The following is a 24,898-nucleotide window of genomic DNA, read 5'->3' as shown; positions in this document are numbered from 1 at the left end:
GAATTGAAAAAATGGACAATGCTCTGAAAATTATTTTGAATTTATATAAAATAGAATATGTCAGAGTTTTATTATCCTTAGATTCCTGTATATAGTTTTGCTTTTGAGTGATTGATTTCACCTATTACAAGCTATTTGAAGCCTTGTTTTTAAGAAAAAGAAGAAGAAAATTAAAGCAACAAATGATGTTTCCATTAAACATAATTATAAACCCCTATACCTGCTACATGCACATTGTGGTGTTTCAGAAGAGAATGTTTGTTAATCTAATTTTATATGATAAAATTACTGATTTGTTTTAACATAACACATGTGTCTATGCTTTGTTTCCATTTCCTTGTATCCTCTGCATGTTGTTTCCTTACCCTTTTGCCCGTGTTGCATATATCTTAGTAGTTTCAGTGACATCAGCACTGTGCCAGGTTATAACTGATCAGCAGTCCATGTTAGATGTATTCGTAGGTATCTTTAAAAATGCAAGAAAATGGCAACCAACTAGAATGACTGACCCAGAATCTGGATTTTCATTCTCAAAGGACTTAAGATGAATACAAATGTCTGTATTCACTTTGTAAGTTGTTTGTATTGAATGCAGATGTTAAATATGGGGTCTTTCAAACAGTCAGAAAAATTCTGCATTATTAGACAGTACTCCTCTTAAAGTTAATGCGTTCAATGGTCAAGGGGAATTTGGGACCTATTATCGAGAAACTCCAAGTGTCTATAAACCCTACTAAATCTTTTGGGAACTAACCCTTCTGAATTAATATCTTAGAATGACTTTTAAGCAAGGGGCATCTTAATTTTTGAGAATTAACTGTCATAATTTTATTTTGTTCTTTCTTGAAGCAAAACCAAGCCAGCTCCACAAATTTCGCCCAGTAAATCTGTGGGAGGAGAGTTCTGTGTCGCTGCAGTCTTTGGATCATCAAGATCCTGGTTTGCAAACAATCCTGGTCTGAAAAGAGAAAAAGGTTTGTATACTACAAAAATAGAATTGGATTTAAATTTAAGTTCTCTATTTTTTGCCTCATTTTGTGGTGATTTGTGAGCAGATGGTGCATATTTATTTTGTTCCTTAAACTCAGCGACAATGGAGATTTTTTGGGAATGTGCAGTTGCGGTGCTTTAGGTTTAAAAAAAAAAAAAAAAAGACAATTTACAAGAAATTTAAATTAGCTGAATGAGCCATTGATCTTTTATGTTACAATGACAGAAAAGAAACTTTCTGGTGGCTCAATGCAAAGATAACATGTGAAATTTCCCAGAAAAAGCAGTGCTGTAAGGGTGAAACACCTTTACTGCAGTGACTGTATAGACATACCTTTAGCAATGTGTAACTACCCAAACACACTTTGAGAAACTCTGTTCTACCTACTTGTACATGTGGTATTTATATTTTTGTAAACAAGGTAAAAATTAATTGTGATTTGTACACTTTTCTCTTTGTCCAGCCCTTCCCTTCTTTTAATTCACATTTTTAATGACAAGCGTATAAAGGCAAGAGACTTAAAAGAATTAGGTATCTACTGTTGCTGTAAATACTTTTTTTGTGATTCTGATCTGCTGTTAATAAGATTTTCTCTTTCTTCTTGCAAATAGATCAATCAAAACAGTTTGTAGTGGAATCATTGTATATTATCAGTTGTTATGGTAGCCTGGTGGAACACGTATTGGAACCACGTCCACTCAGCACTGCTCCCAAGATTAGTGATGACACGCCCTTGGAAATGGCGACGTGCCCAAGAGCCAGCTGGACTTTGGTTAGGTAGCTCATTCCCTTACTTTTTCTTCTCTTTATTCTTGTCCAGAAAACTATCATGAGCTTTTCTTGGAAGGGGAAGAATGAACTGCATCATGATTTTCAGCCGTGTTTTTATGCTCTACAGAGTCCTACGATTTTCCATTGAAAGAGAGGACTCCTCATAGCAAACTTAAGACTAAGTTTTCGTGTAGTTCTGTTAGTGCTTAAGTGTCTAAATGGAGCTAACCATTTAAATACTTTTGTAGACCTGGATCTACATGAACATGTTTTAGATCAGTAGAGAGCCTTATCAACTAATGATTTTAAATGATCAGGTTGTAATTTAGTTCTTTATATAAAGAGAAACAATTATTTTAATAGTGTTAAAATACAGAATTCTGCCACAAGACACACATGAGGCTTCCAAGATAAAGCATTGCATCAGGCAAGTTATCCTGGAAGTAGCTGAAGGTAGCATTTCTCAAGATAGTTGCAGAAATTATTCCTGACATGTGGAGGAAAGTAAACAAAAATTGATGAGAAACTGTTGTCAGTGCTTTTGACATTTTAAAATATTTTTCTATCGATTTTTCTTGGCTCCTATATTCCTTAGTGCTGCTCATTGCTGGACTATATTGATCAATACTTGATTTACCAAGCTATTTAGGAATGGCCCACCCTAATTAAAATTACAACACAGACTTCTAGACCATTATTGTTGAAATGAGTAGGTTGTAGTGGAATTGAAAATTCTAATTGGATCAATAGTCCATAACTTTACACAGCTTTATTTTCACAGTTTATAAATGCTCAATTGACTTTACAGTATCGAAGCAATGCTAGTTAACAGAAGAAAAAGTTCCCTGGGTTCTGTTGTGTCTTAATATTAAATAATGTTAGCATGACATACGATGGTCCTAAACATATTTACTAAGTTAATCTAAACTGCCTTCATCATTTTTTGTGCAATATATACTGCAGTCATCAAAGGAGTTTTGTCTTTTCTTCACAATCTGTGCGAAGTGGTCATGCTGTTCAACTGTCTGTGGTATATTTCAGTGTTTGAACAAGCTAATTTAAATAATTGCAAACATTTTGTGAGCTAGTATAGATAATTACATGTGATGACAGAAACACTGATTTACATTCTTTGCATTAGCCTAAATATTAATAGTCTTGTGTTTTACCTCAGAACTCCTCAGTGGAATGAGCTCCAACCACCATTTAATGCAAACCATCCACTGCTCCTGGCTGCAGATGCAGTACAGTACTACCAGTATCTTCTCGCTGGCTGTAAGTAGCTTAGAACTCTTTGTCTTGTCATATGTACAAATTTTAAGCTAGGAATGTGACTTTCTGAAACAGTTTTTCAACATGCATTATTGGAACGAGACAGCAGCCGTTGTCCAGGAGAATTTCTAAAAATTTGTTATGAATGTGCTAGCAAGGCAGAGTTTTTGTGCAAGACATCAATGAAATGCGACAAAGATTTAGAGACAACTTACCATGAAAGATGCAATAGGTTAATTTTAGAAATGTAGCAGTGTATTGGGATAGGTAAAATATTTCCATGGCTTTCCATTATAAATTTCCACACTGATAAAAAGTAGCCATTTATAATTCAGCTATAAAATTTTGCTACAGGTTAAAATACATCTTAAAAAGCTGAGGTTCAATACAGAATTTTTTTTAATGAAAACATGTGGTTAAGTTTACATGACAAAAGTCCAGAAAAGGATAATAGCTTTTTTCTTTGGATAATTTTATAGGATGTGGAATTTTGGTGATCAGGTTTATCATACAGTTTACTAGCTTTGAATCTTCCATCTTTTAAAATTCTAAACTTTTCTTGATGTTTCTTGGCAACCGAGCCAACTGCAAGTTGTTTTACATGTTAAAAAATGTATGCATCTTTATGCGAAATAAATGCATATGCCATTATACCGATACCATGGACATGTGGAACAATCTATAAGTATGTTCAGAAAGTTTATAATGCATATTAATATTCAGGTTTTTTTAATAATGCACCAAAATACATTGTATTAAAATACAGTAAACTATAGTAAAAGGGACATCTTCTGGACAGTGTAGGGTACCTCCTGAATGCTAACTTATGTTGAGTAAATGCATGTTATATAATATAACTCATCCTTAATTGTGAATGCTTTGTTTTCTTTCCAGCCATGCAATAACCATTATTTACTGGAGAAGGCGAGGAGTTAGGAAAGGGAAGTGGTGTATGTACTGAAAAAGTGGGGAAGCAGTAGGCACATCTACAATGGCAGAAGCTTAGAACTGAGAGCATCTGTGCACCAGGAGTTTGTCAGGAACATACATTTATTTCAATACAAATTCCCCCTCAGAACAGGGATTCATGTAATCAACTATATTCTTAATGGTAGAGTAACAGGTACCGTTTCTTTTTGATCGGAATCAAAGCAGTAAATGAGGCATCATATACCCCAAAAAGCGAGCGTTTGGCAGGCCTTGCAAGTGTGACCCATTACATGCGCTAAAGTCTTCAGGGTTTCTTCACCTCGTTTCTTCTCTTGCTTTTAGCCATTTCCTCTCATGAATTTGATACTTAGTGACAACTGAGTGCATCTGCATTTTCCCACTCCCCTGGAATTCCTGATTGCTGGGCTAGTTTCAGCCAGAATCTCAAGCAGCTGCTTCCCTCCGGAACCTTGGCATCATTTCCAGGGATGTCTGCCCACCTGCTTCATTCTGTGTGCTATCCAGCCGCATCATTTCAGGGAGCCAATGTGTATTGCATTGTGTATGCAGAAACATTTTATATACATACATACATACTTATATACCTTTATGTATATTTATATACACACATGTGCGTGCACACACACACATATATATATATTCTTTTTGTTTTGATCATTCAGAAAGGAGATGGCTATTAATAGTAAATAGCAAGTCTTTTTTGTTTTTATCTAAGGTGTAGTCAAGATCAAAGTGATAAAGTCATGTTAAAGTTTCACAAGGGAACAACTCTTGGCATATGTAAAGGTACTCATGGGAAAACTAGACCCTGTGCTCAGTTGTCAGTGCAGCTAATGCCAGCACGTTCTGTGACTGAGGCATTTGAAATGCAGAAAGTGGACATCTGGGCCAAAAGACAATATGTCTGAATGGGACTGGTAAAAGCAGCATTGGCGCCAGATTAGATCTGTTGCTTTTACCTGTCCATCTGTTGCATGCTCTCAGAGCTGAAAATGTTGTGGAAGCCTACAAGGTTAGACAACCTCTGTAATTTTTTTGGCTGAGAAAATACTCACAAGGCTAAAAATCCACTTACCGTTTATTCCTTACTTTTAACTATATCTGCTATATTGAGTATTTGTTCATATGCATGATTGACATATTTAATTCTGATCATTCAAATATAAGCCACCTGTGAATTTCTTTTTCTGTAATTGTTCACACTTACAAGTAAAAATAGAATTGTGATTATGGGGTCTTCATTTGTTTTATTTCAATATGTGGGTGGAATGACATTGTCCCTGAAAATACTTGGGAGATTGTAATATGAAAACAATGCTGCCATTGGATATGGAGGGAAATGGCTTGTCTTGCCAAAAGGAGTGGGAAAGGAAGAGTGCTAACGCATGATCCACAAAGAAAATAAATATGGTACAGACTGATAGGTGCAATTTTCTATTTGAATGAGAATGTTCTTTCATAAACAGATTTGTTCATTGCAACAACTTTAAAATGTTTTTTTACTTGCAAATATAGTACCATTTAATTACAGTTTCTGGATTATTAGTGTGCAGAAGGACAATGCAAGTTCTAAACTGAGTGTAAGCAGAATTGAAGTGCTGTCTAGATTCTGTGCTTCATTAGTTAGGATAAATTTCACCCTAGTCAAGAAAATAAAATCTTAATTTAGGCTGAGGCTTTCTTTTGCAGTGTTGGAAATCTTTACGTTAAATTCTTGCTGGAGAAATCTAGAGATTTTTTACTAATTGCTGCAGCTTTTTTATAGGTGAAAACTAAAAAAAAAAAAAAAAAGTGTGGTGTATAATGTGATATTTCCTTAACATAGAGAGTAAACAGGTTAATCCAGTATTTTGTAGCCAATTCCTCCCAGTATATTGTCTTTTACTGTGGGTATCATTGGATTATCTAGTTGCAATGATGAAAATAAATGTGTTTTAAATTAGTACTGCTTTCTCAAGTACAGGAAACCTTTTTGCTATCCGAAGAAATAAACTGAAAAATTCATAGTAAGGAACAAATACTAATGAACGCAGAACATAAATACGAGGTCTTTACAAACAATGAGGCTTGATTTACTCTGTTTTATGAACTCAAGGAAGAATCAATTTTAAAGATTTTATTTGAATAAAAAGTACAGGACAAAATAAATTCATTTCTCAAATTCTCCAAGAGTTTGGAAATGTCAGACTTCAGAGATGATTGTTACAGTGTAGGTTGCTAGACTTCATTGAAGACCGTTTTCCTCATAGACGCTAATAACAGTTTTATTAGAAATGTAACTTATTTTATTAAAAAAGATTGTTTTGAAGTATTGCTGCATGGAAAAAGGAAGAAAGGTCACAAGGTAGAAAAAAATAGGAAGGGTGGGTTGACACTGCACAAAACTGTGTTAGCTGTGTCTTTCAGCCAGAAATTTTTGCTACATTCCTGCATTATTTTACTTTCGCATATGAGTTCTGCTTTGAGATGAAGGGTTGTTGCAAGGATGCATGTTGGTTGTATAATATTTATGATACAAGTTTAAAAACAGATTACTGTCTGCAATTGAGTATGTCTAAAGTTAGGTGTCCAAGCCTATACTTAAATTTTCAAGTAAATATTTTGAAGCATTGACTACCATCAGGTCAGCAAATAGAGAGCTGAGCTGTAGGGGATATATCTAGTTTTTATCAAAGCCTTTAATAGGTCCTATTAACTCTAGAGTATTGGTCTGATTTCATAATGTAGCTTAAGGTAACTGCTGCTTTAAGGTCTGCTCATGGTGCTGATAGTTCATTTTTGTATTTGTGTCATTTGTATTATATTGTATTTGTATCATCTTTTGCATATGCATCTGCTGCTGGTGATGGCATTAAATAACTTAGAGTAATGGGATAAAAAAGGCACATTTAATTCATAGAAGCTGCAGCGTTTCAAGAATTCAGGTTTAGCTAGGCATGTTTGCAAGGAAAAGCATCAGCTCTTTCATACCACCGCAGGGGATGGATTTAAGACCCTATTTCATCACTTTTCTGTAATATATATCCTGTTGTCCTGTTTAGTAGTGAAAATACCTGTGTAAGAGAAAGCATTAGGATAAAAGGATACTGTCCATTGTTGTGCAGGTCTGTTGTTCTTCAGGGCTGTCAAGGCTTTTGCTTTGCAGATTTATCTAACCAGACTGTCAAACATATAGTGTCTTCAGGGAGAACAACAATACTGAGTAGTCTTGAAATGCTGGCCAAAACTAACTTAATGCACAAATGCTGGCTGTGTTCGTGAATCCTTGCAGCTCGCCTGTTCAGGACACGTTTCCTTCCCTCTGCCCCATCCCCAAAATCCTCTGCTCTAGTCATAGGTGTCTTTCTCATTCCTGCTGCTTTCAGGTATTTCCCCTGCAGACTGTCAGGAATATAAATACATAAATTCTTGCATATTATTTGCAGTTACTGTAGCACAGAATGCTGTCTGGAGAATTTTTGAAATTTTGTAGTAGTTTGTATGCTTTTTAGTTTCTGTTGAAATTAAAAGTAATGCATTACATAGATACAGTCAGAACTAAAACCCTTCTGAGAACATTAATGTTTATATATATGGATCACACTCATCTCACCAGCTGAAATCAGGGATGGATGCGATTCACTCTGTGTATTTCATTAGCAGCCCAAACACTATGTGTTTCAAATGTTTTTGTACTGAAACTTTTTGAAGAAGGAAAAGTTCATTGATGGCTAAATTCTGGCAAATAATGAATTTGCATTGTTTGAATTCTTGTTAAAAATTTTCATTTGGGTTTTAATTCACTTAAGTGTGAAATGTAGAGAAAAACAGAGTAATAAACACTGAAGACGAAATCTAGAGAGTAGACAGTAAAAGTAGCGTTAACAGAGAAATTTCTATATATCTAATGTTCTTTTAGGTTATGTTTGTTTTCTGGAATTATTTCATCTGAAAATACTCCACGAAGTTTCTGAAAAAACTGAGTCAATTACTCAGAACAAGATTCACACAAAAAGCCCAGAACACCTGTTAGCTCCATCTGAGCATATATTTAATAGGGGAAAAGCTATCTGGCTCTGCTTACCTGTAGTAATGTAATGGGCTGACATTAGCTGAAGCCTGTGGTTTGATGTGCTATCACTTCCGTCAGTAAGTTTAATTGCCAGCAAATGGCTAAATAGGGGTTTCGGGTGAATGTTACATCTGTGTCTGCCACGTTAGTGGTAAAAGGAATTCTGGCGCCATTTCAGGGTCACTATTTGTATCTGTCTATCAGAGTCAGAATACAGCAGTTTCTCTCAGTTTCTGTATAGCATTTCTGCCAATTGTTTGGCTCCATTAAGTGTGCAGGGGAAATAAAAGCCTGAATGACCAAGTCACAAGGGGCTATGGATAGACCCTTTCTTTGTCCACACTCAGAACATTGCATTAGGTCTCATTATCCATTTATAATAAGTGACCTTTGCCCCTGGGGTCACTGAAAAATACTCAGTGTGCTTTTTAGCACAGAGTACCTCTGTCAGCAGCCGGCGAGCACAATGAAGCGTCTGGCAGTCTGCTCGGAGGGCTGTACTTTGCAGGTTTTCATAAATAGGCAGTTTGATGCCAAGACGCAATATCAAAATCTTTAGTCTCTGGAAAGTTTGAAGTAGGCCAGTAAGTTCTTGTGATAAAAAGAGAATGTTTTAAAAATACTACATTTAGTTCTTTATGCACAGTTCAGCTTTTAACTGTATTTTTGAAAGGATTGTAGAGTGATATTCACAGCTAATAAGGAAGTAACTAGGAACCATTGTTTGAAGAAATATTTTGTACAAATGTCCAAGACCTTTATCCCCAGGGTATTTGTAAGTGGATTAGCACAGCTGTTTCATTGCTTTGAGGTCATCTGTGACATCTGCTGCCAAAACCTGGAACAAAGTATGCAGTTCATATCTACCTGAGTGCTTTATCACAGCCTTGTCTGTTGCAGACAAGTGAGAAAGTGGGTAGTGAGAGATCTGGACCTTTCTGCAAGTTCATGCCTTGCAAATGACCTGCATTTTAAACTCCCTAACCTGCTGGCCTACAGGAAGCATCAATATCCTGCTCCTAACTCTTTCAGGCTTTTTGCAGTTGGTCAGAATAAAAATATCAAGTACCAAGAATCTTCTTAGCTTCTGATGGAGCAGGTTTCAAACTTTTTTTTTTTCTTTTTTTTGGAATTCATTCTGCAGAGCCTCAGGTATATTGTAGACTTCATATCTTCCATGTTAGGTGTTTGTCATAGGTGCTAGAGGTTTCTCCCGTATCCTTGTCAGGTTTAACATGCAGTATTTTACCTTTATTTACGTCTATACTCTACTGGTATTCCCTCTTTATTTGTGTGTGTTCTGGACAGCTCCTAAATTCCATGACATTGAAGGAAGGAAGGGTAGTCACATTTTATTGTTCTTCATGTGTTTTCCCTATAATGCAAATAGTATCCTCTGGTATAGTTAGACTGTCGTTCCTAGTAGACCTGACAGTGGGAGGAGAGTTGTGCTAGGCACTGCGTGCCTACATAGGAGGGTTCCTTGTGGCCCATGGAACTTGCAATATAAAGAACTTGACTTCTGATAATTTCCAAGATTGATCATTATTTGTTCTTCAAACACTACTGGCTTCCTACTAATTCTTCCACTTAACTCCTCCTAAGGAATTAAGATGCTTTTAATAGCTTAAACTGTTGAGAGGAGTTGTTAAGGTGTGCTGTATGTGCATGACCATCAGCTGATTGTATTCAGGTTTCTTTCTAATGAATACTTCTATCTCCATCGCTATAACCTGAAGTCTTGCGTATCTGATTGACTTAACCTGTGTTTCCTTTTTCTAACTTCCATACCTTCCATTTTTGTGTATTTGAATTTATGCAGACATGTGCATGCTATATAATTGAATTGTAATGAAAATAGATGATTTTAAATACCAGCAGAAATTTACACCCTCATTTCATACTACTTGTCGTCTGTCTTCTCCTACTTCTCCTCTTTGAATTCACTTTTCCATTACATTGGAGGAATGGACTGTAGTTACTGTCAGATATCTGAAACATCAGCAGTTAACACATGAAAGAAAAAACCCTCTAAATCAGAACAAAAGCAGCCTGAAAAGGGTATTGAATAACATGAGTTATGATTTCTCTCCTCTGGCTGTGGAAAGGGCACCTTCACATTCCAGGCAAGACTTTTGGCTCATCAGGACCAGTTTTATGGAGAGGACCTGCAGTTGTCAGAAGCAGGCCAATGACAAGAATTAATATATTAACTGGTATGCAGTACTCTTTGACAAATTGCTTACTAAATACATCAAAATTGATTGGACATTCTGTGTTTAAATTGACAAATGACTGCATTAGTGGAAGGAGGGAAATCCATTAATTACAGCTGCCCTCAACCATAGGAAATGTAATCATATAAATATAGATTTTGTTAAAAGTCTCTACTTTACTGTAGTGTTGCTGGTAAGTGTACTTGCACCTCTTGGCTATTAAGCCTCCAATAGGAGGTTTTGAAGACCGATCTTAGCGATTGACTTTTAAATAATCAAAGACCATTTCTGTTGTGTTAAAAGGAATGATGCAGTGTTTCTTCATCCCACTATGACCACTTCTGGAAATTGTGTTTTTCTCTCTCAGAAAAATGGGCATGTAGCTGAGGCTTCTGCTGTCTCATTAATTGTTTATTCTAAATGCTATGTAATTCATATTCCACAATTTTCAAATTTAAAAATATAGAATGATCCTTTACTGAACCGGTACTCTCTGTTCTCATTCTTTGTTCCTGCACTGTTCTCCAAGTAAGTAATACTTGCATGGCTGTTATTTTATGTCTGAGTAAGAATTTGCTTTTGAGATAGGCCTGAAGATACCAGTTTTATAGACTTTGTTAAGGGATTCTTGAAAAGATTAAGGCCTGTATTTATAGCTGCCTTTGACTTTTGGCTGTTGCAACAGGTTTCCATTTCTGGACCAACTGCTGTACATATCTTGTGTTTTACTTAAATGGCCTTGATTAGAAGTTAAACTTCCTGACTATTCATTGTCTTCAAAGGGATGGGATTAACCTTTTTCACTGTGTGTTTGGGCTAAATCATAACACAATTTATATAGATAAATCTGAAGACTCTTTGACATCATGTTCGCAGTTCCTGCTCCCTCTACTGAAAGTTATGCACCCTGAGCAAGATTTTTGTCTCTAAGCAGCATTACAGTTCTTTATTGCCTATTTTATATTCCTTATATACATTCCATTGATGGAAATAAAAATTCCATACATACAACTAGTTCATATTATGCAGTAGAAAGCAGTACTGAGAATAAGAGTAGTGTGTGTGTTAAATACTGTGTGAATATGTGCTATGAAGGCAGATACTATTAAAAACAAGCTATGGTGCACATAAACATAGCCAAACTACTGCCATATGAATTGCACCAAGCAGCTGTAGTAAAGGATCTGGTCATGTCTTATAACACCGCAAGGCTTTTTCTGTGAGCAGTAGAGAGCATTATGGTCTGGTAAAAGGGTAATGAACTGGGGCTAAAAATTATATTTAGTGTTCCACTGATTCTCAGCCTTGTGTCTTTTGTTTTTTCTTCTTGCACACTTTTATACACACACACACGCATGCCAAAAGAGAGAGAGAGAGAATAGCATATTGTCTCTATAATGTGAAAGAATATATGTTGTTATGGTACCTACTGTACTATGTGTACATAACTATAGTGTGTGTGTGTAGTATGTTCTGTGGGGCAAGAACTGTGTCTTGTTACGTGCATGTTCAGGGTCTATTACAATGGAGCCTGATTTAAAATAATAAAACTGATCAAAACCAGAGCCTGTTCTGTAACAACAATTATGCTATCGTATCGCTATGAGGTGTTCAAAGCCTTTTTGCTTTGTTTCTGTGACATCTCTCTATGGCTATGGTCAAAAGTGAATTCAACTGGAATAGGTTAAGCAGTTAGTGCTCTCAGCTGTTCATTACTGTGTCTCTGCTGGGGTTTCCTGGTTCTGCAGCAATGCTGGTAGAGCCTACATGTTCCTCATCCACTTCAGAGCAAAGTGGGCCAGTTGCACTTAATCTGCTGCTGGAGGCTTTCTCAACAGAGCTACCTGACCTTCCCCTGGAGTGGGTGCAGCCCACTTGAGTTTATATGAGCTACTGTGCTGTGAAACCAGGAGAGGGGTTGGAACAAGCAATGGCGGGTGGATTAACATTTGAAACTGCCATACTTTTTGTGTACTGATATATGAATGTTGCCTAAACTATTGGCTTTTCAGATGTACCTGTACACTGTAGATAATGGCCTTTCCACAAAATTGTGTCAACTGGATATTATGGGCTTAAAACTGCAGCTGCAGCAATCGCATAGTGTACACAATTCATGAAAAGTCAAGGCAACTGAGGTGGGTGTTGTAGAACTGAGAAAGATCTTCTCCGCGAAGGCAAATGGGAGGAGGCTGTTCCATCTATGCTAAATGAATGTAAAAGCAGCCTTTTGGTTGATCAGGTGCCTGATCACAAGACTTGTTATGTTTGAATGATTCTGCCAGGTTTTTCCCCCAACCCCCTATTCTCAGCAAGAGTATTGCAATAACTCTTTGTTAGCTGTTAGAGCAATATACTTAAAGATGGGAAACTGCATTAGGCTGTTATTTTGCTATTTTGTGTACCTCCTGTACACAGCTGAGATTTCATGTACTTACTTAAGTACATATGCTTAACTTTATTATTCAGATGGGAAAATAATTTCTGGTATTTTCTAGACTCTCAATTTGCCATTATTATTCTTTCTGCTTGAAATTGTCTTCAGCTAGTATATTCTTTTCACGGAATTCTACTTCGTTATTGCAGCATAATAAAAGAATACAGCATGCTTTAAAAAAGAACTTCCTGGATCTGTGCATCAGTAGTTTCAAAGGATTTGTTCAGAGGTAATTTAAAAATACATATCCTTGTAGAACAGTTTATAATTTCTCTGAAATTTTGGACAGGATTTTCTTTATATGGAAAACCTCATTTCAGAATTTCAGAGAATTAATTCTTAAGTGTTCGTCTTAACATAGATATTCTCTCTGAATACTACATAAACAAAATATGATAACTGTAAGAAATATAGGTAAAATCTTTTAGCAGAATTTTGGTAATTTAAAAAAGATTTCATGATTGGAATTTTTTACAATACATTTAAAACTGCAGTGGATCTTAAAAAAAAAATATATATATATATATATATATAATTATAGTTTTAACATTTCCAAATGAAACAGATTCCAAGCACACATTTCCCTTTAATTCTAACATGGCTTGCCTTCAGAGATTGTTTTAGAATTTAATAGTTGTGATAACCCAGTGTTTTCTCGATCAGAGAGAGATTAAAAGAAGCTTTTGCCCACCTTCATAGTACTTTGTTATTGGTTTTGGCTTCTTTCTAGCATTTATCTCTATCACAACATTTATTTTTATAGTCAATTAGAATATAAGCACAATAAGCATGATCATATGTATCTCCTTGTCTGTGTTTCCTAATCAGTGATTGTATAAGTGTTTCAGAGGCAACCCTGGAAGCAAAAAGTTTACCAGTTTTCCCAGAACTAACAAACCCGACCTGTAGTAGTCATCATCAAAGCAAAAAGTTCTGGGTGGGGGAGCAAAGTTTTGGGTTTTCTCTTCAGTTTTTTGGACAGCTATTTCCATTTTCAGTGTTGAATTTTCCCTGTTGTCTTGTTCCTCTGTTGGATTCTTCAGCATTTTGGAACTACTTGTATTTATTTGAGCATCTTATGAACCAAGAAATACTCTCTTTCTAATACTTTGTAGGTACACTTTGACTTTTCCTTTCTTGTCAGATGTGTAGGAATATCATCTGTGTCAGTATTTGCTGTAGTATTTTCACAAATTATTCTGTTCAGCATTTTAAGTTAAAAGAAGCCTAGCTTCCCTTCCCTCCCACTGTTTCAGTGATTTTCTAAAATTTTCTAAAAGAACACTGTATTTTTAGTTTATCTAATTTTTTATTTTATTTTGTATTTTCAAACTGTCGTCAACTGCAAGTTACTGAACAAGTATATTGCATCTATTTTATTGACTATTTGTGTTTTGCTAGCATTAGTCACAAGCAATGAAAACGGAAATTTCATGTCTGCTTCTTACTTTTCATGGCATAACAGTTTGCAAGCTAATCTGGATCACTTTCCCATTGCAAAAAAGATGTTTTTAATGGAAGTTGCAGTTCATGATCTTTTTAAAGGGGAAACTAAGTTTCCCTAAAACTGTAACCTGCCCTTCCTGCTCCCTACAGGAAACAGGATTAAGTGGTAAAGGGAAGCAAATTTAATTTCTGAGTATTAGACTGATTGGGGTAAATAGAAACAGGACAGGTATCATTTCATTAAAGGGCTATATCACTGCATATAAGCAATGTAGTAAATCAGGGAAGGAATATATAATATATTCTTTACCCATAACTTATTTATGTAATAATATAGACAGGGCGGATAAAAATTAACTGTGTAAGGTTCATTGGATGCTGCAAGTGTATGTTAAGTGTTTGAAGCTTATATATACCTGGACATGTACATGGTTTCATCAGATTACTCAGTACTTACCCATCTTAATCCATATTTTATATACTGAATGCTGGAAACAGTACTGAATATAGGAATTAAAATACTTTCAGATGTGTACAAACAACAATAATGAACAAGGGCACATGCTGAAACAGTTCTTTACTATTCTTACATGGTCATCTGGAACTTCTTAGAGAGAGGTCCATCAACACTAAGGGGTCAGTTTTCAAAGCAGTGTACAGGGATTTAGCCGCGCGACTCCTATTGACGTTAATGGGAGTCAAACGGGTAAATCCCCACGCACCGCTTTGAAAATTTACTACTAAGCCTCTTGACTTCTCACTACATACTTTGATTGTAACAGTAATCCATGGTTAACATAATTTTCCCGACAATAATGTCAAACATACTTTTGAAGTCAGTGAATTATAGAAATAGTTACCTCTTCCATAATTCTTTAAAGATGGCCATCAGATGGATTTCACCATAGGTTCTTGCATTTAAAATTTTCTTTAACTCAGGAAAGAATAATATATGTGTTGTCCTTTGGTACAGAACTGATAGTCTGCTCAGTCTGAGTATTCAAAGTGTTACATAGTCTTAAGATACTCCATACTGTAAGTAATGTCATAGATTCCAGCTCTGCCTGGCTTAAATGTTCATTTACTTGAGTAGTTCCCTATGGGAACTTTAGAAAAAGAAGCTAGAGTCAGGCCCAGGGAACATTACCTGTCCTGTAATGGAACCGAGAGGAATAGTGAAGCCTGAATACGCAATCAGCACCTTTCAGGGCAGAACAAGCCAGGCAGTAGGCTATCAGACTAGTGTGAGGCAAAGAGCAAGTAAAACAGTCATCCAACCTTGGGAAGATCTGAGGAGAATTCATATCCTGCTTACAGTACTAACTATTCCTTTAAGATTAAAGGCAGATACAGAGAATGGATTTCTTTATGTCTATAAAGCACCTAATAAACTGTGGTCAATTTACAAATAATGAATGAATAAATCTATAAGTCAATTGGTGTTATGAAATAACTGTTAGGCTGGCTAAACTCCTGGTTTACAGGTTTTTTAGCATAATTTTATGATGTTCATGCATATAAGAATCTCAGAAACAGTCATAACACAGAAAGAAAAATTGACTGGGAAAAACTGAGTGAAAGAGGATGTTTTAATTTGCATGGAATGCCCCTGCAGAAGTTTACAAGCTGAAAAAAAGCATTAAACACAGAACTTTGTTCAGTAACATATAGCCACAACTAAAAATGCATAGAGCACATCACCAGAATGCAGTTTATTTTAAATGTGGCTGTAAGAATTCTGTCTGAAAGGAAAATCTGGTCTTCACTTTATTGTCAAGCTTCAGCAGAATTAGAACCAACAATCATAGCTATGCGCTGTAAGAGAGATTTTAGGAACATGCATGCTGTAAAACTTGATAAGCAGTTGCTGGAGTTCAACTATATGACAAACTTTCTTTGTAGCAAGTCACCTGATAGTGATACTGAACCCAGCCTCTGAGGGAAGTGAGATCACCTCTTTAAGATAGGAAAAAAAAGTTGAACCTGTTGAATTTGACAGAAAGTGGCTGTATACAGACCTAAACCAGAACTGTCACATTCTGCTTATCAAGCATAACATGATGTAACTAATGCACCAGTTGTTCCAAAAGTAGCATGAAGTAAATCATTCAAAATGTGTACTTTAATTTTAAAGGAAGTATTCCTGAAGCATGCTGACAAGCATGTGATTACCTCAGGTCTCTATACCACCTATGATCATTTTAGATATAACTTAAAGACCACAGAAACAGCATCAAAATCAGATGTTAGTGTGTGATTTGTATGAAACCAAGGCATATGTCATGTTTGGGGGGTTTTTTTGGTTTTGTTTTTTTTTTGTTTGTTTGTTTGTTTGTTTTAGTTTCCATACCTGTTTCCCATGGACATCACTAGAGACTGCACGTAAACCAAGGAGAGACTTTGGACTTGATGAATTAGTTGAGGCTACATTGTTTTTGTTCCTACTAGATTTTAGAATCTTATTTCATTTCAGATTATAAATTTTGTGAATCCAGTTGAAGTAAAAGAAAGCTTTCTGGATGTGCCTGCATGTGTGCGTACGGCAGGCTGCACAGAACAAATAGGCTTTAGAGTCTCCAAACGCCTTTGTTAGCTCTTAATTTGGACAAACATGCATCCCTTAAAGAAGAGCACATTGGGAATTTCATATATAACTCAATTAAATTGAATTGTGTAAATCTTGTTTATATAAATGAGAAAATTAAAACCTTTTGGTTCAAAAAGTACAGAAAACTAAGTAAAACTAATGATTTATTGTTCACAAATTAAAAGCAGAAGTGCGCACACAACAATTGAGCTGTAGTCTTTCTTTGTTCCAACGCTCCTATGCTGTTGAAAGATGACAATTTATAATCTTTGAATGAATAAGGATTTGTCTTAGGTCTAGGTATTTGTTGTATAATTGGCCCATCTATGAACAAAAGGACTGTTTGTTAATTCCAATATTTGCCAAGCATGTGTATTTCTCTAGGTTTCGCCCATACATCAAGAATGCCTATGCAAATTATTTCTGAGTTTAATATACATTGTTTGCTTTATTTGTGCACTAAATATCATGGCAGAGTTTCAACAAAAAGGTTTTTTCTTACTTAATTATTAAACTGAGAAATAGGACCTGGAGTTCCAGAGGAATATCAGCTTAGCTGTATTTCAGCCTTTATTTTGTCTGTGAAACTTCTGTCTTCGCAGTCACTTCTGCGTGGTTTTCCTTAGCATTAACAATTGTCATGCAAATGACTAAATTAGTAATTTGTTTTTATTTTTAGATCCTTGCCTTTAATAATCTTTCTTCCATATAGTAGTAAGCCTAATCCTGTAACTGCAAATAAGGAAGGGGGGATTTTTAAATTTACTTTAGATCACGGGTAAGCACCTGCACCTTTTGTTCTGAGCGTCGATAATGAGCTGACCATGTTCAGGTCATGAAGCGACATGAACAACAGTTTTCACTGGGATTCAGATTTTCCTAAGTTAAACCTGGAATGGTTCAGTAGATCTAGCCTGGTTAGAAAGGCAGGAATATATTCCACATTTAGGATTGATGCAGATCACTTTTCCCTTGAAGGGAGGCGGAGCTTAAAGGCCCTACTATTACATTTCAGCAGCTCAAAGATATTTCTGCCCCTTAACAAATATTTGTGGCAAAGCCCTGATTTATCCTTTAGGTAGCACTCCAGTTTTTAAAAAGTCACCTTGAATGCATGCAAACTTGCTTGTATTTGTTTTACATTTATAAGTGGGCTTTAGAAACTCATGTTTTGCTATATTGCACAAATAAAAGTTGCATGTTGTAATTCTCACCTGAGATTTTTCATAAATGCTTATTTTCATTGCACTTTTTCACTCTGCAGGTAATTGTACAAATTTCAGCATGTTTATGTATTCCTAGAAAAAAAACCCTCAGTTGCGTTCTGATATTTGATATATGGTTGTTCCAGATGTTGGAGTTAGAATAGCAATAAATTAAAAATTGGCATAGCTCAGATACAAAGCACTGGATTTATTGTTTTAGGAAAGCACAAATCACCTGCAGTTGCTGGTAAAATATATTTTTGTGCAATAAGGGCATATTCCTTGTCTATGTGTACCACTTGTCACTTCTCTTTCATTGGAAAAAATGGCAAGAGTGCAAGAAAAAACAGTACTAGATACAAAGCTTTTGAAGAATTTGATTATTTTGATTATTTTTTATTGTGCTACATTATAGTGAAATTCTTTGAGAACTCAAAAACTGTTATAGCATAATAGCTACACTAATGTGTAAGAGTCTGTCATGCCTTCCTTTGTGAATTCGGATTTTCAAAGAATTAAGATGGAAGCTAAAAGATTACTTGTGAGCTCAGATTACTGGAAACGTCCCTCTGAGCTTAAATTAGTCTTGTCTTAGAACTGAATAGTTGATAATGCAAGAGGTGCATGACACAGAAATACCGAAAGAATCGGTTTTACATTTTTATGATGTGTTTGTTGCTATAAGTTCAAGGCCATTTTAGCAAAAAATGGCTGTATGTATATCAGTAATAAGCACTACAGCAGTGGCAAGTCTCCAGCGATGATCACTTCTTTTAAAAGGCCGTATCTCAGTGCTGCGTGCTTCCACTAAGTGGAAGCACTGGTGGGAGTTGAGCACGCTCTGCCTGTGGTAAGATTGGGACCATCATTATGGGATCCTGCTATCAAAACCAGACTCTTCTAAGTGCCCGTTCTTGTGATGGGTGTGGTACATAATGCTATTTTATTAAATAGTAAAATAAATTACTGAGGTTTGACCTCAGCTAAGGCTTTATCACTGTTGCCCTGCTGGTGAACTCTAAGACAGAGCTTTTTCATGGATTTCAACATGTCGTCACTTTTTGGTAGAAAGAGTTAATGGTGCATTTTGAAACTGCACTGAAACGTGTATTATTGCAAGTCTTATGCAAAGTTCTGGCTCCTCAGGAAAAGGCAGCACAGCATAGGACCAAAAATGTTCTTAAATTTAACCATTCTTTTCTTTTTCGGTGTAAAGCCATCTTGAATCTCCAATAACATGTCATTCACCTTTCCAGAAGAGTATTTTGCAGTGGAGAAATACGATGACAAAGCAGTGTGGATGCTGTTGTCCGGACCTAGCATTTTTGCTGCTGGTCACTGAATAGCAACATCCGTAATCTTGACAGTGCTCGTAGTTGCCCTTGGGATAGAGGAAAAAAAAATCAGAACAGTCCATAAAGTTCCTGTTGGTTTGAAAGCAAAAACATCTGCTAGAGTCATGAACAGTTTGTTAGCTGAGTTCAGTAACAGGAAAGCCTGCAGTTGATCAGCTGTGCCCTCCAAAACAGGCATTAGTGCAGGCAGTAGAATATATTGTAGGGGTGTTAGGAGATACAGGGAAGATTAGGGCAACAGCAAAATGTGTCAAAATAATGTTTTTGTTTCATCAGTTTCAAATATAAACTTTCATGGTAAGGAAGAAATACAAGTATTATAGTTTCACATTTAAATATTTACAGTGAATCATCAGCTGTTTGTAATCCAGGATGGTATGTATATTTTCTTAATACAAGTTTGATATGGGCTAGACAGAATCATGCATAAGTCATAGAATAAGATCTGTCGCTTTTGTAATGATGTAGATGCTTTCTACACTACCTTGAAAACTGATAAACACACAATGCTTAAATAATGTCTGTAATTGCTTATGTGTGTATGTACACACACATGCAGGCACAAATTGTATTGAGTTCAATGAATATGGCAGATGCATAGCATCTCATGGGGAAAATGTGACACTTTGAAAGAACATATCCTAATATATATAGCACTTTAAATAATTTTTAATAGGTTGGGTCCTGAATTGCAGTTTTCAGAATGAGGACATGCTGCAATATAGAGGTGTTGGAAGTAGCTCCATAGTTGAGGTTGCGTTCAGACACCCTCTTGAAAAAAACAGGATGAAAATCCCTTTATTTCATATAGTATATGAATTTATGAAAAAACTGTGCTGTTTATATTATAGAGGCGCCGTTTTGTATTTATGGCTACAATTGTGTCTGCTTTGCTATTATAAACCCTTATTATTAGGGCTTTATAATATGACTGTAAAAATTTGTAAAAGATGGAAACCTGACACATAAAGGTTAACCCCATAATAATATACTTTTTAAAAATCAGTTTTAAAAAGTTTGATCACTTTTAGATTATGTGACTATAAAAATAGTGGTTATAATTTTAAGATTGTCCGATGTCCTAACACTATAGCATAAAACTCTTCTGTCTTACCAAAGTGACCTTTGTTACACTGGCTTCTTTTGTCTTGCGTTTATGGTGTCTTTTCTTCCCTCAAAATGGGTATGGTGTCTTGGTGTTGAATCCAGGCCTCCCAACAGGCCTGTGACAATAAGCAGGTACAAGAAATTGAAAAATATTCCCTGTCTTATTGTCTTAGGTGCTTACTTGCACTTTGCTTGTTTTAAACTCCTTCAGGTTTCTCAAATGTGAAGTTGTAGTTAGAGCAACAGTAATGCTGCCTAAACTAGCTAGACTGTAAGCTTTACTGGCACATTTAAATGACTCGAGGACCAGGAGCCCTGAAATATTAATAATTACGATAGTGAGTCTAATATTCTCTTTTTTCTGGGTAGCATTTGAACACTCAATTGTGATTTCCCCAAAGTTTTATGTATATTTGCTAATGGTTTTCAAGTGTCTTTGATTCTGTATTATGCACTCTACAATACTGAAAAACTTGCTTTTTTCTGTTGCAGTAAGTCCATACGAAAGGAACGAAAGCAATGAATAGAGTAACAAAATAAACTTGCTTTTGCTCTCTGAATTGAGGTTGTTATTCTGTGCCAGTCTTTTGAAAAAAACAGAGACTTAAGTTTTTATGTGGTTGTAGTAACAGAAGATTTTCATGGTGCTTCTAAGAAAAGTTTTGCTGATGAGCACTGTGGACAGATCTGACGCTGAGAACAAACCTTAAGACTAAGAACTGCTGCACAGAGTCAAACCAAATATTTATCCAGCTTAGGATCTTGTCTCTAGTTTGTTGCTATAAGTAGATGCTCCAGCTTCCAGGAGTTTGCGGATTATGGGCTCTTTGCAGGTTGCATCTGGACTCTTCTGTTTAGAAGCCACTGATAAATTTATCCCTCAGCTTGAAATAATATCTCTTTCTAATTATCAGTGTCAGTTGGAGCTGAAAAAAGTGTTTTTCTCAAAATTATTATGAGATCTTATATAATATTACTCTAATGGTGTACAACGCTTGAATACAGTGTTTCTGGTATTCTACAGTTCAATGAAATCTCCGTTTTTAGCATGTAGCAAATTAAACATCAAACTCTGCTTTGTTATTTATTCTTGATGAATATGTTTTTGTTACTGTAGTAAAAAGGTGACATTAAGATTGTTATCAGGCAGTTCCAGTTGAATTGGAAAAAAAAAATACCAAACCCTAAAAAATACAAGTTGCTTGTGAAGCCAGCTTTAAGTTAATTACATAAATGTCAAAATGAGATCATTCTGTTCATGAAATCTCGGAACTTCTCTGTATTCAAAGTTAGTACATGTACCAGTGCTTCAAGATAGCTTTTGTGAGTGCAGTTTAACATAGTTCTTCTGAACTGGACAATGTGAAAAGTTTGTAGAAAAATCTTATATCATTGTCAGTGGCATTTCTCAGTGTTAAATTCCTTAAGACAGATGGTTGTTGTCTGTATTGGAGTTGTTGGGTATGTTCATTACGCACTTCAGGTTAATAGAAGAAGAGCAAGTTGTGTTATCGTAGTGTCTGTATACAAATTCAGATTTTAAGAAGAAAAGTCATTTTCACTTTTGTTGTCAGTATTTAAACTCTTTCTGCGCTCCAGCATATTGTCACAGATTTATGAAAATACATATTGTGCTGTACTAGTAACTTACTGAAAAAGCTTATTTTAAAAACATTTAACAATAAATTTGATTTTTCAATTTTGTTTTGTCTTTTCCTCCCCTGCTCCTGCCCCTTTTTTCTTCACAGTGGTCCCACCAGGGAGTCCCGGACCTATTACTCGACATGAATCATATGACAGCTTAGCATCTGACCACAGCGGTCAAGAGGATGAAGAGTGGCTTTCCCAGGTTTGTTTTTTGGGCAGTTCCAGTTCAGGAGTGAAACAATAATAATATCCATTAGAAGAAAAATTCAGAACTTTATTCAAAGTAGAATAGCTCATTTTACCTTTCTAGTGACTTTCCAGTATAGCGGGCAACCTCAGAAAAAAAGAAGGTAAACCTACACTATGGCGATTGGTATATTACTAGTTCTAGGTAGCTATAAAAAGTCAAAGGAACTTCAGATTACTCAAACTTTGTCACATCTATCATTCACTACAAGAGTAAATATATTTATAGGAAAAACTCTCCAATGACGTTACTCAGAATACAGAGAATTCAGAGAATGCTTCAGGAATGTTTAATTTTTGCTAGGTGAAAAGGGTGATATCTCTTTTGAGCATGAAGATGCTAGCATTCTCTAAGCAAGCCACTTTAGATGAGGCCTAAAGAGCAAGCATGTTTTTCAAAATTAAAGTGTTATCAACAGTAACAGCATGCAGTGAAAAAACACTGCCCTTCGCTTCAACTTTTCAATTAGAACAGTGGGTAATGTGTGCTGTCAGTGTGAAGTAGATACAATATGTTTGTCCTGCACACAACAGGAGAGTGAATAGGAACATCTGGCCGTAGCCTCAGTAAAATTTCAAAGGCATCTGTTTACCTCTCGGCTCTGTGACACTGATGGTTTCAAGCTTAAAATATACAGATTACTTTATCTGTGGCCTAATTTACACTGCTGCGTAAAAGCTACTTGACTCAGAAATGTCTACAGTCAAACTGAGTTACACCAAGATAAATGTAAAGATGGAAATAGTGCTAAATAGGCTGTGTTTGTCATCTTATGTTAGCAGAGAACTATCTTAGAACATTATCTAGTGTTTAAAATTTCTTCTTAAAGAGTTAAGAATCACTAGTACTACAGAAATGTAAGAGTAAAGAAAACTAAGATACACATCTATATATCATAAATTACAGGAAGGTATTTTCATGAAATTCCTTACTAGATTGCATTCTTGTTGTGAAGCTGTTTACTGTTTTAACAGAAATTGATAGGAATTTAGTAGTCTATTTTGTCATCCTAAAACTGTGAGTTCACAAAAGCTTAATATTATCGTTTCATATTGGCAGTTTCAGATAAAAATCTCACGTGTGTTGTTTCACACTGCAAGCAAACACCTTCGCCTCTGTTTTAATTGTCAGAATTTCAGTTAAATGAATATATATATTTATGATTTAGCTGCCATTCTAAATTACATGTTGCATATATATGTTTATATTACATACATGTATAGTGAATATGACCTGAGCTATTCAGTGTCTTATATTGCACTCCCCATTGCTCTCTGTTACAAATTATGTTGCTTTTCAGCAAGATGGTTTCTGCCAGCAGTATCCTCACATATGCCAGTAATGATTATGAGCTTTGATTTGAAATACAGTTCACAGTGCATACATGTGAAGCAGTGCTGTTTAATGTGTGAACTCTTAGAAAGCCACAGTAACAAAACTGTAACAGCTTGCTTTTAAAAAGTGCATTCCTTAGCCTGGTCAGGATTAAAGTTATTGACAAGCATATTTGGTGGAGGTGGACTTTCAGTTGCTTTGTCTAATCCATGCAGCTTCGAACAGAAATCTGTTCCTCCATTTCTTGCGGCCGCAATGCTAGCTTGTTAACTTTTGAGTTGCAGCATGTATTTCTTAACGGCAAGGGAGAGTAATGAACAGAATCAAGTGAAATGATAGCCTTGACTGAATTACAGTCTTCGGAACAATTTAAGAGCTGGAGTGTAGTGTCCTGAAATGGTGATTCAAGGGTTTTCAAGGCTCTGCAAAAAGCTCTTGGCTTTGGCTAGAGCAGACCCTCCCTTAGCAAAGATGTTCTGAGTTTTCCCTTCTTCAGTTTTCTACCAAACTGATAGCACAAAAACCTCTTTTTGCTTAATAGCAATAGGATTTTGGGAAGTTCAGTGTGTTGAAGGAACTAGTCAATTATTAAGCTGCAATTTTGTGTTAAGCATTTCCCAATATTCTCACAGGTTGAAATAGTGACTCACACTGGGCCTCATAGACGCCTGTGGATGGGCCCACAGTTTCAGTTCAAAACAATTCATCCGTCTGGCCAAACAACAGTCATTTCATCGAGTTCTTCAGTGCTGCAGTCACATGGTCCAAGTGACACACCACAGCCTCTTCTGGACTTTGATACAGATGATCTTGATCTCAACAGTCTCAGGTAGAAATAAAATTAATTTCCAAGCTGTTTCACATTTCTTGTGTGAATAACTTGCTTTATGCTTAAATGAGCCCATCTGTGTAGAATGTGTAATAGTTTTCATTGAGATTGTCCAGATGAAAGAGAAGAGCAATGACTCAATAACGATAAAAATTCATCCAGGCCAAACGGCTTAGATTCCTTCCTGTTATTGCTTCTTGCCTAAATGACAATGGAAGGAAGTACACAGTCCAGTTGCCTTGGTCTGTTGCATTCAGTCGATTAAAATTTCAGCGTCTCCTTGGCTTTCACAGTTTCTGCATTGCTTATCAAATTCGTTTGCTTGGATATGAGCAGGAGCTTTAGGCCTTAGATTTATATGCTGACTGTAAAGCAGTCAGTGTGTTGGAAGAATAAGTGAACTTATGGAATGGTGTTTCCCTCCCCTTTGCTTCCTTCTCTTCTTTTCTTT

General features: G+C 35.9%; 1 protein-coding gene across 19 annotated transcripts in view; it reads left to right on the top strand.

The window, feature by feature from the left end:
* Positions 1 to 24,898, top strand: part of BCAS3 (BCAS3, microtubule associated cell migration factor) — a 385,039-nt gene that overhangs the window by 157,051 nt on the left and 203,090 nt on the right. For all 19 annotated transcript variants that reach the window (XM_026071332.1, XM_026071331.1, XM_026071350.1 and 16 more), the window contains 5 exons: positions 850 to 974; positions 1,603 to 1,768; positions 2,937 to 3,037; positions 22,138 to 22,238; positions 24,251 to 24,447. In XM_026071332.1, coding sequence (XP_025927117.1) covers positions 850 to 974; positions 1,603 to 1,768; positions 2,937 to 3,037; positions 22,138 to 22,238; positions 24,251 to 24,447 — 690 coding nt within the window. The remainder of the gene's footprint in view (positions 1 to 849; positions 975 to 1,602; positions 1,769 to 2,936; positions 3,038 to 22,137; positions 22,239 to 24,250; positions 24,448 to 24,898) is intronic.

Source organism: Apteryx rowi, unplaced genomic scaffold (genome assembly GCF_003343035.1).
Source record: "Apteryx rowi isolate R43461 unplaced genomic scaffold, aptRow1 scaffold_324, whole genome shotgun sequence".
NCBI lineage: Eukaryota > Metazoa > Chordata > Aves > Apterygiformes > Apterygidae > Apteryx > Apteryx rowi.
The sequence above is the reverse complement of the archived record's forward strand: the minus strand, read 5'-3'. Positions and strand labels throughout refer to the sequence as shown.